Genomic DNA, 16,606 nt, shown 5'->3' with positions numbered 1-16,606 from the left:
CGGCGGTGGCTGGGCAGGGAGGTGCGGCGCGCGGCGCCAAGATGGCGGCTGTGCTGCAGCAGGTCCTGGAGCGGGCCGAGCTCGCCAAGCTGCCCAAGGCGGTGCAGGGCAAGCTGGAGCGCTTCCTGGCCGACCAGCAGAGCGAGATCGACGGGCTTCGGGCTAGGCACGAGCGCTTCAAGGTGGACAGCGGTAAGCGAGGGGCAGCAGGGGCTGGGCCGGGAGCGTCGCTGCCCCCTGACGGGAGGAGCGGGACCGGAGGGGTCGCTCGTCGTGGGGCGGCGAGGGGAGCGTGGTGCTGCTCCCTCGAGGTCTCCTATAGGATCAGAACCTCTCCAAAATGGGCGCATGGAGCGTTTTGCGCTAGATTTGCAGAGGCAGTGCCTCGCTTCGGTTAGCTCCTCGTGGAGGAGCAGTACTGATTTGTTCTCTCGACTCCCCAAGTTTCTCTTTTAAATTTCACGCCGGAGACTGCGACCTTTCCGGGTAAAGTGCTCCTAATCCAAACAAAGGCTTTGTGTTGGTTTGGAGATTACATGGTCATGAAGAAACTGATGGCTGTGGAGAGCTAAAGTGGAAGGAGGGTAGATGAGTGTAAGCCCTGGACATGGCTGACAAAATAAGTTAGTTTATTTACTAGGCATAAACATTCTATTTTTCCTTCAACCTTTCTATCTGTTTCACGATAAAAGCCTAGCTACAGTAAGTGATTAAAATGTACGGTACGTATACTGCAAGTATACTTGACATGTCAAGTTAAGGTAAATCACAAGTTTTAACGTGTTAGTCTCTTTTGTGTGCTGGTTGTTCTCAGGTAGCTGGAAGGCAGCATTACTTGGAATTTTAAAATGTGGTTGGAAGTATAAAATAAGTTAAAAAAAAAAAATAAAAAAAAATCCCTCAGTACTTCCCTACAAGTCCACTGTGCCTGATTAATTAACTCTGATTTAACAAAGCATTTAACAGTTAAACTCTGCGACAGAGTGTTTCAGGTGATGAATCAAAGTTCAGATCTTTTTTTTTTCTAGTGCTACGAGAAACGCAGCATAGAGCACAAGAGTTGTTTTTTTAAGAACTGTTAAACGTTTTCCAAATTAAATCTCAACACCTAGACTTATGTGGCTTTCATTGTATATGTGTAGAGGTAGCCTGTTTTCTCACATCTAAAGACATAAGAATCTTTATGTTGACTCAACTGAGCCCACTACGTGATTGTGTTAATATAACTCTCTAGCTACATAAAAATTTTGAAGAAGTATAAAAATTAATCAAAACTGTTATTTTGTGGATCATTTCTGGAAACATATATTTCCATATTAAAAATGCATTAAACGGTGTTAAGTATATGTAAAAGATTATCTTTTAGCTTCAAAAAGACGTTTTTATTCAAATTCTATCTTAGTATTCTATATTTTATTGACAAATACTGCTTTTGTCTAAAGTCTGTAAGTATGGATCCTCGATAAATATAAGAAAGAAGAATAACAGCTTTGAATCAGAATTGAGATAATATTGTTATTTTTCAGAACAACAGTACTTTGAAGTAGAAAAGCGACTGGCTCAAAGTCAGGAGAGGCTTGTAACCGAAACACAAGAATGTCAAACTCTCCGTGAGGAGGTTAAAAAGCTTCGTGAGTATAACCATGCATTCTTAAGACTGGACGGGATTTTAATTCTTTAGTCCAATGTTATGTTGAAATGCATTAAGTTTTAAATAGGAGTTGAATATTCAACCATCAAATGCAATTATTACATCTGCAAACAGGGAGGTTTTATGCTTATGTATGTCTTTTAATGGAATTTTCTGTTTTAACGGGGAAAAAATTGTAATAGTAATATGGTGGCTTACATATTTTTCTTCACAATAAACGCCTCTGCCCCCAGGGACTATTTGAGGCTGCCACAATACTGTCTAGTCCACTCAATCCACTTACTGGATTTTTATTACAGACACCTCACTACTGTGTGCTCTTACCCAACAGATGAGCAGTTGAAGTCACTGAACGAGAAAAACAGAGAGCTTGAAGATGCTCAGGATCGTAATGCATCCATCCAGGTACTGGAAGAACTAGGCAGTAAGACTTCAGTTTATCTGATGCCAGTGAAGAACACAATTAAATTTCAAGCTGGGCTGTGTCGATATCAGCACAACTTTGTATTGATACATACGTCCAGATGGACATGTGTACAGGAAAATTGCACGTGCTTCTTATGTTGGTTTATTTGAGTATGTTTGTGTTCTAGCAAATGAAATTACAGGTGAACATATGTCAAAGCAGATGCTCTTAATTCATTTTGAATAGATTAGTTTCATCCCATCTGAAACCTGTTCCAAAGTGACTTTAAGATGAACCTCAAAAATCAGACAAAAACTTCATGTTACGGTTAATCTAATGCTGAGCTGCAAATTAAAGTGGAGACCTGTTTTTCTTCCATTCTTTCCCCTATCCTGGTACAGTTTTCATTGCATTACGCTCAGAAGTTATGGGGTTACAGAGTGAGTCACTTTGGATGACTGATCCAGCAGAACACTAGTTTCAGAGCAGGAAAGAAAAACGTTATCATTATATTGATTCTTCCACAATGAGAAGGCGGATGTGATTGTTTTGCCAGAGGGCCTTACATGGGTCTACCTGAAGTGGTTTGTATTGCCACCTTAGAAAACAAAGGCAATGCTATGGCCTGTAAAAAAATCCAAGACTGTTGACTTTGTTTTTTTTTTAATTTGTTTTTTCACTTGTGTTCATTCCTCGGTTACTCAGTTATCATTTATTTAACCAAATAAAACAGTTTCAATGAACACCATATCTAAAAATGCTGTATTTCAAAGCATGTTATAATTAGATGTAGTTTTGAACAGTTCTTGTTGTTTGATTTGTATTCTTTCTAGGCCTTCAGTTCATTTTATCTGCTGTATGTACAAAATTTTTCATTTTAGTCTTCGTTCAAATACAGCTAGAACCCGGAGGAGTCTTATGGAAGTCCAGACCTTAATGTCAGTTAAAATGCAAAGGCATGGAGACTACCTGTTCAGTATGTTGGTCTTGAAAGCTGTGTTATAATTCTTCCTGCTTTGCTGTCTGATCTTTGATATTTTGCATTTAAGCACAAAAGGCCAGTTGGACATTAGTATCAGAATGATTTATGGGGGGGGAAAAAGAACTGAAACCTGTTGTCTCTTAGGTTCTAGAAGAGTAGGTACATTAACTTGAAATTGTTTGACTTCTTCCCAACATGATGGAAACAACGGACTTCAGCCGTAGTTTCATACTCTCTAGTTTAGACTGTTTTGGTTGTCCACTGTAGAAGCTTCTTATCCCAGTTTTCAGTCTCTGGAGTTGGGTGGGATAGCATTTAGCAAGCTTCCCTGTTATGGTAAGTGTAAATACTGTCTGAACTGTTTTAAATGCAATCAGCTTTCTCTTTCTTTATTTTTTTTAATTTTTTTTTTTCCAGAACCAATTAAGTAGAGAAAAAGAAGAACTGGAAGCTGAAAAGAGAGATTTGGTTCGAACAAGCGAAAGACGATCTCAGGAAGTTGAACATTTAAATGGTATAACCAAGAATATATTAATGAATTGGTTCATATGATTATGCTAAGTAGAACACTTCCCTGAATGACTGGACCACTATGGAATATCCAATTTATATAGGCAGCTCCAAATAATGGATTATCAGGAAGCTATTTAGAGAAAAGGAAGCAAGCAAGGCAGGAATTTTTATGCCAGCTGCACAAAACTACAGTAGTTTGATAACTGATGTTTGGTTTTCCAGATATAAAATCATACTTGTGTAATGAGATATTGTATATTTTATGATTTATATATTGATATATATATGTTATTTATACATTATATATATATATATATATATATATATATATATATATATATATATATATATGTTGTTTGTTCTCATTCTCTACAATTCATTTAAACTTGGTCAGTAATGAAAACTGAGTTCTACAATTACGTTTTGATTTTAACAATGGTTTCATTTCTCCTTCCCCCAGAGGATGTTAAACGCTTAAATGAAAAACTAACAGAAGCAAACACAGAAAAGGTGAAACTTCAGCTAAAACTGGATGAACTTCAAACATCAGATATTACTGTGAAGGTGAGTAGTTCCTACGTGTGTAGTACCTGTTAATGTCGTAGTGTTACCAGTAAGTAGTTGTTTATATGTGATGTAACCATTTTGTCATTATTGACTTTGAAAGTAGGTCAAGCCTACTCCTGTTACTTAAGATAAATGACTTTATTTTAAAATTGATTGTTGGGCCTGGAAGTGAGAAGTATACTCATGGAAGACAAGCAGGAGAGGGGAACGTTGAGTTAGGCAAGCTTATCCAAGCCTAATCAGTGGCAACAGTGGCTGCTTCTGCCAGCTAGGAGGAAGGGCTCTGCAAAGGCAGGTAGAAGGGAGAAAAATGATTATTTGTGAACGTTTCTCTGTGGACAGAAGTAACTCCATAAAGAATTGAAAGGGTGAAAGGAGAAGAGAGGAGAAATACTTTGATACCTTAATTTATTTCTTTGAACTAGATATTACCCTAGTTAATGTTCCCAACTGACATAACTATTGAGGAAACTAACTTATGTGTCAGGAAGTTCTTAGTCTGAGATTGGTAACTCAGTATTGCCAGTGTATTACCTTTAATTTGGTGTTATTTACCAAATTAATATGCATCATTTTTACGCTGATCGTAGTACTTGGTTAGCTACTTTATTTTCTAGGGAACCAGTACAATTACAATGTGTGATTTTCTTTTTAGTACCGTGAGAAAAGGTTGGAGCAAGAAAAAGAACTGCTACAGAGTCAAAACACCTGGCTGAACACAGAGCTGAAAGCCAAAACAGATGAACTTCTACATACTGCCAGGGAGAAAGGCAATGAAATCTTGGAGCTCAGATGTAATCTGGAGAACAAGAAGGAAGAGGTAATGTAATTTCTGAGTGTTTTTGCCATTTATTTTTTTAAAGTTTTATTTCCTGTTTACCCAAATTTAACAAACATAAGTAATAGCTGTATAAAATATAAAATAGGTGTATAAAATGTATAAAATAGCTGTATAAAATATAGGAAAAAATAATGTGTTTTATGCAATTAGTAAGGAGTTCTTTCTTTTAACTTGAGAATTGTAAGGAATACGAATGGTTATGACTGTCAAATTTTTAACGGTAAGCTAGAAACTTTGTAATCGCTGATAACAAAAGGATAAAACGATACAATGCAATTAAAATGTACAGGAATATAATTCTTAATTGGGAAAGGGGCAGAAGAATCTGATTTAACTTCCTTTTGGAGGTGAGTTGCTGATATTTTTGTTTTCCTGAATCAAAATATGTGTTAGAATCAGTGGCTGTATTTTGCAAATATTCAACTTTAGTGAGCTTCTGTTTAGGTACCTAAACAGTTATTTTAACCGGGTCAGTTGGTCAGGCTTTCTGTAGTGCTTACCTGCATTGAGGATCATGCGGCTATTTGGATATACATAATATGAGCAATTTGAGGATTCTCACTATTTCATTTAGCTGAATGTGTTGGAGCCAAGAGTGTTTTATACTTATAAACAAACAAAGGTGTCAAAAAGAGCATAAAAGTTTACATTTTCTATCAATGGGATAGGTATTTTCGAAACTAATTACTAATTTGTCTAAAATAAAGACAAATTTATACATAGTATCCTCATTTACTGTTGCAACAGGTTTCCAGAATGGAGGAACAGGTTAACAGTTTAAAACAGTCAAATGAAAATCTTCAGAAACATGTGGAAGACCTTTTGAATAAACTGAAGGAGGTAAGGTAACTTGAAGTACGTGTGTAACAGCATTACAGTTGATTCTATAAAATAAAAAAAAAAAGTGTGAAATAGAAATGATTGAATGCTCCCTTGCCCTGTCTCTTCTTTCACTTACTAGGCAAAAGAACAACAAGCTAGTATGGAGGAAAGATTCCACAATGAACTGAATGCCCACATAAAATTATCTAATTTGTATAAGGTAAGTTTAATGATTCAGCAATAAGAGTATTACTTGTGGCTGATCTTAGGCTTAAGTGTAGTGCAAGCCAATTTTTGTGAGTTTTCTGCTTGTTTCTTTTTTTTCCCTTCTGCAAAGTAGAGGATGTGAGGAAGACTGCCTCCATTACAAAACATTGTAAAACATCCTGTCTTAGGCAACATGTTTGCATCATTTTGTAGTTTAAACAAACCTGGTTAAAATAGTAACTTTATGCTGACTGTTTTAGTGCTTCATATTTGTATCAGTAGCTATATTTTATGATGTATTAGGAGTTAAATGTTACATAAAAGATGAGTGGAAGCAATCTTTTATATTTTCTAGAAGTTTACTTCTGTAAACTCTGCAAGTGTTAGAGATCCAGCTGAGAATGCTGAATGTCATGCATTGTGTCTAGCAGTATCTAAGCAAGTAATTTTTGATTGTTTTGTCGGCTCAGAGTGAAAAATATTCTATAGTATGTTGAATAAGACAAAGATAGGTAAAGAGGCCAACTGAATGGTCATTAGTTCGCATGTCAGGCTAATTAGTTCTGTTTCCAGAGTTGTAATGCATAAATACCCACCTAAAATTAAGTGCAATAGAATGCTTGAATTCTGCATTAATATTGTGTCTGACCAGATGTTAGCTGATGACCCTTCAGTTAACAGTCAATAGCTAATTTACCCATGCATCACCATTTATCTTTTCGTTTGGTAGTGGTGGTTGTTTTTTACTGCTTTCTTTAAATTACAGAAGTGCTGGGTTGAAGGGGCTTGAATATTTGCCTTCTACTTAACATAAGGTTCGCCGTATGTTCGGAATCGCTGACTGTATACTAAAGGTGTCCGGATTTAGTGTCCTCACATGAGGGCCTACTCTGAGACTTTTCTCAACTTTATTTCAGTTATTTCCAATGGATTTGCAGAACTGCTGAAGTATTGTGAAGTCATGCACTCATGAGATCTTTAATTGGTAGCAAAGAAACATAGACTGTTTATATAAGATTTTTGAAAAATTAAAATTTTTAAGAATGATCAAAATCAAACACTGAAAATATCTTCAAATTGCTCCTGTTCTTCAATAAAGAAAAACCTAGTACCACCTGTGAAGCAGCTAAGGGGCATAGAAACATACATATTAGTTGGTTTTGTCCTATTGTATCAGTGCCTGACACTTCTTGCTCTCAAGACACTTTGCATCAAGTTAATTCCAGTGGAAACACTTATCTAGTTCAGCTGAATCTCTTAGTATTTTACTCAAAAATCTGTATGTTTATAATCTTTGGTCAGTTCAAGCTTTCTTCTATAGTTGCTCTTACTATGTAATAAAAGCTTAAATAGAATGCTTTTATTTAGAGTGCTGCTGATGACTCAGAGGCAAAGAGCAACGAACTGACAGGAGCAGTAGAAGAGCTGCACAAGCTTCTGAAGGAAGCAGGTGAAGGTAAGCTGTGAGTCAGAAATGGCAAATGGGAGGAACAGAACTTTTCTCCTTCATAAGTAAGGTGATATATTGAAAGATAGATGTTGAGCATTTCTGAAGGGATAATCTCTAGGATTCGGGGATAGAAAAATCAAATTTTGTAACAGAAATTTTACCATTTTACTATGTTTGAATTTACTTGAAGGCATTTATGGGCAGGGGGATCTTCAAACATACCTGGAATTTTACTTTGGATTTTTAGGAGAGAGAAGCATATCTCTTCATTTTACTTTCTTAGTTTTTTAGCTTTAGATTCCATTGATAAATGGGCAGTTATTATTTTTATCCCACTTGAATGCAAAGGGGATAGGTAGCAGTTCTAACTTCTGTCATACTACTGAGTTTTCTTCTCAGCGTGATCTGAAGATTATATAAAAGTCAAAGTGGAGTTTAAGGTTCATATGCCAACTTTTGTCTTAAGAAGAAAAAATAAAAATTGCTTGTTAATTTTAGCTAATAAAGCAACCCAAGAGCATTTGGCTGAGTTGGAAGAGTCAAAAGCTGTAGTGGAAAAAGAACTGGGAGAGAAGATCAGTAAGCTGGAAAAGGAGCTAGAGAATGCTAACGATCTTCTATCCACAACGAAACGTAAAGGTAACATTAAGAGCTAAAATACATGAAGCCTCAGGCACGTTATCCTTACCGGTCTACCATGAAATTACTATGCTTTTATATTCATTATATATATATTAGATATATATTATAAAGTATAAATATACATATTTTTCCCCCAGTAGAGAAATGCATTTCTGTCAAAATGTTTTCTTAAGTTCTTTTGTTAATCTGACATATCTTTTCAAAGAAAATGGAAAAGAAAATATTTTCCTTAAGGCTGAATCATTCTGCTTGTAATGGTTTTCTGCAGAGTGGAGCGGGGATGGTAAACTATTCTTATTTTCCTCTTTATAAACAAACACCAGACATGCTGGTCTTTAAATTTGTTTACCATTAAATCTTGCTCAGTATTAACTGCTCTAGTTGTAAAGAATAGTCTGTTTGTTGAATGTTTGTAATATTGAAGGTAATTATGTGCAAGAGAGAATAGAACAGAAAGGAACACAGAGGCATTAAGTAAATTTTCTGTCTTCTTATGTTAATGTAGTGAAAGTCAACAAGCGCTCTGCCACTCTAAATCTTCTGCAGTTTGCCAAGAAATACGATGTTAAGCTCTGCTTCAGCTATCTCAATTTATTTACCTTCTGGCACGATCTAAGTCTTAAGAGTCTAATAGTAAAAACTGTTCGTCATTTCAAATTAAACTAGTGAAAGGGCTTGATAATAAATGAAAAGAATATTAAATATAATATCAATCACTTTTACATGCGTATGTATAATATAGAATGCAGAAAACTCTTGCACCAGTAACCTTAAGAAGTTAAAATACGATCATTTAACATACAGTAGTTAAGAAAGTGCAAAGGTGTATGAGGACACTTCTTATATCAATAAAGAATATTTAAGATGCAAATTACTGCAACTTTTTAATGGTAATTGGTGGGATTATTTATTCAGGAGCTATCTTGTCTGAGGAAGAACTGGCAGCTATGTCTCCCACTGCTGCAGCAGTAGCTAAAGTGGTCAAGCCTGGAATGAAATTAACAGAGGTAAGTGAGAAGTTCTTCAAGTTTCAGGGCCCTTGAATAGCCAACAGATGCACTAATAACAAAATTAAATAGACTTTCATGCACAGTCTAGGATTTGGTGTAATGCCTGAATGAAGCCAATGAAATCCTGTGTTTGAGGATTTTATTAGCTTTATTAGCTATGATTTTGGGATGTTTATGTGGCATAAATGACAGATTTTCCCTGGTATATCAAAATATTCACAGGGTTGTTTGTTTGTGTTTTGAGCACATCAACTTACTTTCTGTATGGATTTTTGATAGGAGCTTTTGTTCTGTTTCCTTTTTTTTTTATGCATATTTGCATAATTTAGATTTGTTTTGCAGTGGTATTGGCTTATTCTTGCAGAAAAATGAACATATCCATGAATTATTTTCCTTCTGTTATCGCTCATTCTGTCCATCCATTAAATAATTTTCTGTTTTTGCTGCTTTTTTTTATATTTCTTTTGTCTTAAACTTGCTTGAAATTTATCCCTGTTATGGGATATTATTCTTTTATTATATATAGTTGCATATCTTTTATTATATATATTATTATTATTCTTTTATTATATACAGTTGTACTATAAATGTTTGTAGTTTTAAAATTAGTAGGGATAATTGGTTTGACATGGTATGACCCATAAGAACATTTTACTTGTCATACTCATTTCTTTGAAGAAATTAGTTTATTTCCATATAAAATTTGACTGCTCTAATGGTGTAATTACCAATGGTTCTTTGACACATCTGGACAGATGTCTTTAAAAAAAAATAAAATCTTTTGCAGCTGTACAATGCATATGTAGAAACTCAGGATCAGTTGCTTTTGGAAAAGCTGGAGAATAAGAGAATTAATAAATATTTGGATGAAATAGTGCAGGAGGTGGAAGCCAAAGCACCAATCTTAAAACGTCAGCGTGAAGAATTTGAGCGTTCCCAAAAAGCTGTTGCTAGTCTATCTGCAAAGCTTGAACAAGCTATGAAGGTTAGTATAAAAGAAGGAGAAAAGGGCATGTAAAAATATTGAAAAAATTGATTAGTACTTCCTTAATCCTGCATATAATCCTTCCTTAATCCTATATGTATAAAATAGATCTTTTGGTCAGCTGTTGCTGTGGGGAAAATGTCCATTGAACTTTCTAGCTTGAGATTTATTTTCCTGAAACGCTGTATTTCACAGAAACAGCATTCTTCAGCGGTTATTACATTGAAGGCTTAAATGCAGTGACTTATCTCCAATTCTTTGTGAAAGTAGAATTCTTTATAAGCAAATATCAGTATTTGTCAAAAAATTAAAAAAAAAAAAACAAACAAACAAACAAACAAAAAAAAAAAACACCTTGGTGCCCAGTTCCTACAGTTCCTATTAATTTTAATAAGCACACTAATAGAGCATAAAACATCATGGCTTTTGATTCCTAAGTAAGTAGAGTTTAACCTTTACAGTGCAACTCCAAAGCTTTACTTCTTCAAGTAACTCGCTTTAACTGAAGAGAGCTATTGACATATCTTTATGGAAAGAAATGGATGAATTGTTTTATATTTCTGAATTGCAGGAAATCCAGCGATTGCAGGATGTTGCTGATAAAGCCAATAAGCAGGCTTCTACACTTGAAAGAGAAAACCAGAGACTGGGAATACAAGTAAAAGACCTTTCACAGCAGGTAGAACAAATGTTGCTATGGCTTTAAAATGTACCCTTTACAGTTTTTTTATTAATATGATACTGTATTTATGAAGTCTTCTTGGAAGAGTTGTGTTTGAGAGCCCTAATGCTATTAAAAAAAAATCTCCTTGGGACAATGTATTTACGTTTCTGCTAAATTAGAATAAGTTTATGGATGGAAGGGATGCTGCTTTAGCATAGTACTGTTCAACATCTGGCTGGAAAACTAAAGTATAACTTGTTTTGTTTGTTTAATTGGAGTGTCCTGTGCTATTTTCAAAGAACTGAACACCAAGAATAGTTCCATTTCTGTTGCGGTTTTCTTTTGCCAAACTTTTCTATAATGCAGTTATCTTACAATGATGTGTTGATAGTAATAGTTCATGTGTTGTAGAAAAATATAATTTCAAGCACTTTCTAATACTGTTTTTCAGAGCAAACTTCTAAAGCTGTGTCTTATGCTAGAATGTTCTCTTCCAGATTCGTGTCCTTTTAATGGAACTTGAAGAAGCTAGAGGCAATCATGTGATTCGTGATGAAGAAGTGAGCTCTGCTGATATTAGTAGCTCTTCTGAAGTAATATCTCAACATCTAGTGTCTTACAGAAATATTGAAGAACTTCAGCAGCAGAATCAGCGTCTCTTGGTGGCTCTTAGGGAGCTAGGAGAAGCTAGGGAAAAAGAAGAGCAAGAAACAACATCATCTAAGTAAATTATCTGTTCCTTCTAGTAAAGTGCTTATACTAAGTAGTAACAGGGATTTATTCATGTACATTTTGCTTCTTATTGTTACTTACTATGTATACTATATATATACTATGTATATATAAGTGCATGTATACTCATGAACAACTATGTAATCCATAACAGCAATTAAGCAACATTGTCTTGGTTTTTAGATTAAAATTGCTTTATAGATTTATACCTTAGCCAAATAAAAAAATGATGAAAAGGAATGATAAATAATATTTCTTCCAAAAATTCTTCCTAAACGTTGTTTTTTCAATCCACAGATGCAAGAACACACACTGAAATGCTAGTCTTTTATAATAGAAGTGGATTTGTGTGAAAATCCTTGAAAAATTTTTGAAAATGTGTTGTTCAAGAAAAATATTAGTCATTGAAAAACTTAACTGAATATTCATTTCAGTGAATGTAGGTACACACAGCTGTTTTTCAAACAAGGAAGATTAAGTTTTCATTCTTGCTAGCTGAGAAAAATTTGAGTATATGCACACACATCTGTTTCACTAGCTGTAAAGCCCACAGATAATATAATTCTGTATTACAAGTTAGTAGGATGGGCAAAATATAAGGATTATGTGTAATCTTGGTAAACCTTGCTTTGTATACTACTAAAAATAACTGGTCTTGGTTTCAGAATTTCTGAGCTTCAGAGTCAGCTTGAGGAAGCTCTCAATGAGCTAGAAAAACTGCGTGAATCACGTCATCATCAGCTGCAGCTCGTTGAGTCTATAGTTCGTCAGCGTGACATGTTCCGCATATTGTTGGCACAGACCACAGGAGCTGTCATTCCTTTGCAAGGTAAGCTTCACGTTTCTGTACCACTCAAATGACAGTTTTAGTTCTATTTATTTTTTGTTATGAGCTTCCAGTGATGATGCTGAAATGTGACCAGTAACTTGTTAATCTGGTATTCAAGTTTTACTCGCTAGAAAACCCATGACTTTAGATTTCGGCACCTGATTCTGTTTGTGCAGTGTAATAACTTACCACACAACGACTGAGTTGTAGTGGTGACTACATATGTTATCTGGTAGCATGTTGTACTATAAAGAATGGACAACCAGTTGCTTTCTCAGTAGTGCCCAAGGCTTTTCTAGGAAACGTGGTACTGTTGTTAGCCATGTTTAAATATGGTTATATGATGCTTTGACAAGCATTCATTCAATTGTTGCCTTTAAAAGCCCCTCCCATTTCTACCCTTTTTATTTTATTTTATTTTTTTTAGCATCAGGCATACTAACAGAGGAGATCTCTCTTACATCTACTCCAAAGCGCTCAAGCATACCTCAGGCCATGTCAACTCCTGCTCCAGTGTCGATGAGTGAGTCAGTGGAGACAGTGGAGGCTAAGGCTGCACTTAAGCAGGTATTATTTTCAGTAAACATGGTAGAAAACTATCATTGTTTTTACTTTTGTAAGCACTTCAACATCTGTTCTGTAATGTAGTTGCAGGAAGTTTTTGAGAACTATAAAAAAGAAAAAGCAGAGAATGACAAGCTGCTGAATGAACAAAATGAAAAGCTTCAGGAGCAGGTCACAGAATTAAGGTCACAAAATGCAAAGATATCTACACAGCTGGAATTTGCATCCAAACGGTAAATCAGTTACTTAATTGCAGTACCATATGTGTGTGTTCTTTGTCAGTAGAGTCACGTTGACTCCTTGATGTAGGTTGCTCTGGGAGAGTTGTCAATTTCTGTTAAGAACACAAAATCATGAAGGTGGGATCAAGAACATACTTTCTAGATGAGTGTGCCACATAAGGCTATGAGAAAACGTACACGTGAAAATGATATGTAGCTGTGTACTTAGACCTCTTACAAATAAATTTGAAAAAAAAAAAATCACAAACATACTTTGCTTTGTTCTAAGTTATGAGATGCTACAGGATAATGTTGAAGGCTATCGTCGAGAAATAACGTCTCTGCATGAAAGAACCCAGAAACTCACAGCAACAACTCAGAAGCAAGAGCAGATTATTAACACTATGACTCAAGACCTGAGGGGAGCTAATGAAAAACTGGCTGTGGCAGAGGTGAGCAGTATATTGTGTTATAGTCTCAGATATTCTGAGTTTGTAGAAGAATTTTTCATACAATTAAAAACTGAAAATTGAATGTGTGGATTTTTGAAATGTACCAGCTATTACATTTGTACCAGTTTGTGTACGTGTATGTCATTGTATTTATGGGTGCCTTTGTAACATTCCAGAAAAAATCTTAAGTACTGACTAAAGATGAAGTGAAATAAAATGTACAAGGTGTTTCAAAACTCGTATTTATAGAGAAAACAGAAAGTGATTAGTAAAACAGTTATGTTCTTACTGTTCTTGGCCTATTTGCATAAATCTTAATTTACAATCTGTAATCTTACATAGAATGCTTGTTTTTTTCATGAGTATTAACAGATTATAAGCTAGTATTGTCCAAATTAAAATTAACAAACAAATTTGGGATTGATAACAAAGTTCTTGTTAATTGTTATCTTAAAGGTGAGAGCAGAAAACTTAAAAAAAGAGAAGGATATCTTGAAGTTGTCAGATGCGCGTTTGACTCAGCAACGTGAGTCTTTACTGGTTGAACAAAGAGGACAGAACTTACTACTTACTAATTTGCGAACTATTCAGGTATGTGGTATTATTGATAAATCTGGTCTATCTGTCAGAGTTAGCAATAAATACCAATTGAAATTGACTTCAGCATTAATAGAATTTGTTCTGAAAAGAGGTTGGTTTTTTTGACTACAAGTTTGACACTGATTGTAAATTACTTGAGTAACTTGTTTAAGCAAGTTTGTAATTCCTATCCTGAATTATGATACTCAGGACTTTATCCACGTATAAAATAGAGAATTTTTAGATAAGGAGCAGGATTTTCACAGTAAAATATGGAGGAAATAATAGTACAAAGAAAACAAGATATATTAATTTTTATAACAATAAATGTCCACCTTGGTAGTTTTTATATTGTTTTAAGGTACCTATTTTTTTATAATTCTGTTTTCTGTTTTAAAGTGTACTTAGTTATATACAGCGTAAATATTGAAGGCTGCCCACTTTGTCATGTGACTGACTCTTATTTCTGTAGTCGGTTTTTGTTTTTTTAATCCCTAATATTGGACTGCTTAGATAATGGATTTTCTCCTAATAGTAGTTCTTGTATTGATGTTATTAAAGAATATTTCAAAACCAAGTCATAAATTTTAAATGTGACTTCTCATAGTATTCTATGTTTACCTCTTATTTCTTGTTCTGTGCAGTAATTATGTTGTGGATAAGAGAATTGTTGTGACAATAACCTTTTGTGAACTGCAGTAATTCAGAAAAAAATTTTTGAAATGTGTTGTAAGCATACTGTGTGATGCTTTTTTATCAGGGAATACTGGAGAGGTCTGAAACAGAAACAAAACAAAGACTCAATAATCAGATAGAAAAGCTAGAGCGTGAGATATCTCAGCTAAAGAAGAAACTAGAAAATGAGGTGGAACAAAGACATGCCCTTTCCAAAAATCAAGAGGCAAGTATAATTATAAATATGTAATAATTGCTTTAGTGAAAATAAAACCTGAGTTGCATGGCTTCTGCTAGCATACAGTGCATTGTTTTTCATACATGAAATTTACAAATGTGTTGGGGCTTCATGTCATGTGTGAATTAAATACAAGTCTAAAAATCTTGTGTTTTCAGGTTCATATCCTGGATCTTAAGAGGCAACTAGAGACTGAGACAAACCGTCACATTAACACAAAGGAACTTCTGAAGAATGCCCAGAAAGAAACTACAGTGTTGAAACAACAACTTAATAATACAGAGGCTCAGCTAGCATCTCAGTCATCACAGAGGGCTCTAGGGAAAGGTAGGGTGTTTTCCTACATTGAATTTCCTACATTTAATTTTTATATTAAATGCTGCTCTCTGCAGAACGATAAAAATTGTCGTTTAGAGTAAGATCATTACTCTAAATAAGAAACCTTTGTTATTGCAACCACAGATTCAAGCAAAAGATAACCAGGATAAGTTTTTAAAGTAATATCTAACCCCGGGTCAACTTTAACAAAGGAAAAAAATTAAAGCCAAACTTATGTAAGGATCCATTTTATTTTTGTTTTAAGGCTCTTCCATCTATAATGTTACCTGTTCTTAAAAAGCCATTTTTTTGCGAAACAGTTGTTTACTGTAAGTTTCTATTTTGACGAGGGATGACAATTTTCTGTAGAGAAACTTTGTGAGAGTCTTTTACTATTATAATTATTATTGTTTTCTTTCTTGTTGTTACCCTTAAAAGACTTCAGCTTTTAAATAGAACAGTGGTTTAAAAGCTGCCACAGTTAACAGTATGTTCTGATATTACAGGTCAGCCTAGTACAAGTGAAGATGTGGATGATCTTCTAACTCGACTAAGGCAAGCTGACGAACAAGTTAATGACCTGAGAGAAAGACTTAAGACTAGTTCTAATAATGTGGAACAGTACAGGGCCATGGTTCTTAGTCTAGAGGAATCCCTTAATAAGGAAAAACAAGTAAGTAGTTAACATTTAACATTCTTGAATAAAGCAAAATGAAAGATGTAATTTTTGGTTCATATTGAAGTCTGTAGAATTATGGGATGTGTTGCAAAGAAAGTCAAGCTTGTTTAGAAGGCGTTCCAAAAAACAAACAAACAAACAAACAAAATTGATTAAAAATACTTCTAGTGATAGAAATACTTTTTGCAGCATATTTTTAGAATGTTAGATCATAGATTTGACTCAGCTGTACTCTGCCCGTGTCTGTAGAAGAAAGAGTGGAATTATCTTTTAAAAATTCTTCCTATAACACTGAGATCAGTGATTAAAAAATTTATTAAGCTCTCAGTCAAAAGCAGTTAAATCCCTACCTTTTCCATCAAAATGTTATGGTCTTCAGTGATGCAAGAAAACATTCTTTGTGGTCTCCCTTCTGTAAAATACTTCACCGTGTTAATGGTGAACATTAACCCCTTCTTCTAAGCTGTTCAGCACGTCAAAATAAGAGTTGGGAAAACAGAATTCTCATTTTCTGCTTAAGTTACAGCATCAGAAGAAGACAGCATGTTTTTAGTCTAGTATCCAGTTCTCTTCTGGTCT

General features: G+C 34.7%; 1 protein-coding gene across 3 annotated transcripts in view; it reads left to right on the top strand.

Annotated features, from left to right (window-relative positions):
• The first annotated feature begins 33 nt into the window (after positions 1-33).
• TPR (translocated promoter region, nuclear basket protein) overlaps positions 34-16,606 on the top strand; it is a 44,975-nt gene continuing 28,402 nt past the window's right edge. For all 3 annotated transcript variants that reach the window (XM_032192819.1, XM_032192818.1, XM_032192817.1), the window contains exons 1-22: positions 34-192; positions 1,527-1,631; positions 1,983-2,056; positions 3,457-3,553; positions 4,013-4,116; positions 4,775-4,939; positions 5,708-5,800; positions 5,922-6,002; positions 7,358-7,445; positions 7,938-8,078; positions 8,997-9,088; positions 9,879-10,076; positions 10,648-10,755; positions 11,238-11,464; positions 12,138-12,301; positions 12,729-12,868; positions 12,950-13,098; positions 13,376-13,538; positions 13,995-14,129; positions 14,878-15,018; positions 15,189-15,357; positions 15,855-16,021. In XM_032192819.1, coding sequence (XP_032048710.1) covers positions 42-192; positions 1,527-1,631; positions 1,983-2,056; positions 3,457-3,553; positions 4,013-4,116; positions 4,775-4,939; positions 5,708-5,800; positions 5,922-6,002; positions 7,358-7,445; positions 7,938-8,078; positions 8,997-9,088; positions 9,879-10,076; positions 10,648-10,755; positions 11,238-11,464; positions 12,138-12,301; positions 12,729-12,868; positions 12,950-13,098; positions 13,376-13,538; positions 13,995-14,129; positions 14,878-15,018; positions 15,189-15,357; positions 15,855-16,021 — 2,952 coding nt within the window. In that variant the 5' untranslated portion in view covers positions 34-41. The remainder of the gene's footprint in view (positions 193-1,526; positions 1,632-1,982; positions 2,057-3,456; positions 3,554-4,012; positions 4,117-4,774; positions 4,940-5,707; positions 5,801-5,921; positions 6,003-7,357; positions 7,446-7,937; positions 8,079-8,996; positions 9,089-9,878; positions 10,077-10,647; positions 10,756-11,237; positions 11,465-12,137; positions 12,302-12,728; positions 12,869-12,949; positions 13,099-13,375; positions 13,539-13,994; positions 14,130-14,877; positions 15,019-15,188; positions 15,358-15,854; positions 16,022-16,606) is intronic.

The sequence above is a fragment of the Aythya fuligula genome, chromosome 8, assembly GCF_009819795.1.
Source record: "Aythya fuligula isolate bAytFul2 chromosome 8, bAytFul2.pri, whole genome shotgun sequence".
In the NCBI taxonomy this organism is placed as follows: Eukaryota; Metazoa; Chordata; class Aves; order Anseriformes; family Anatidae; genus Aythya; species Aythya fuligula.
The sequence above is the reverse complement of the archived record's forward strand: the minus strand, read 5'-3'. Positions and strand labels throughout refer to the sequence as shown.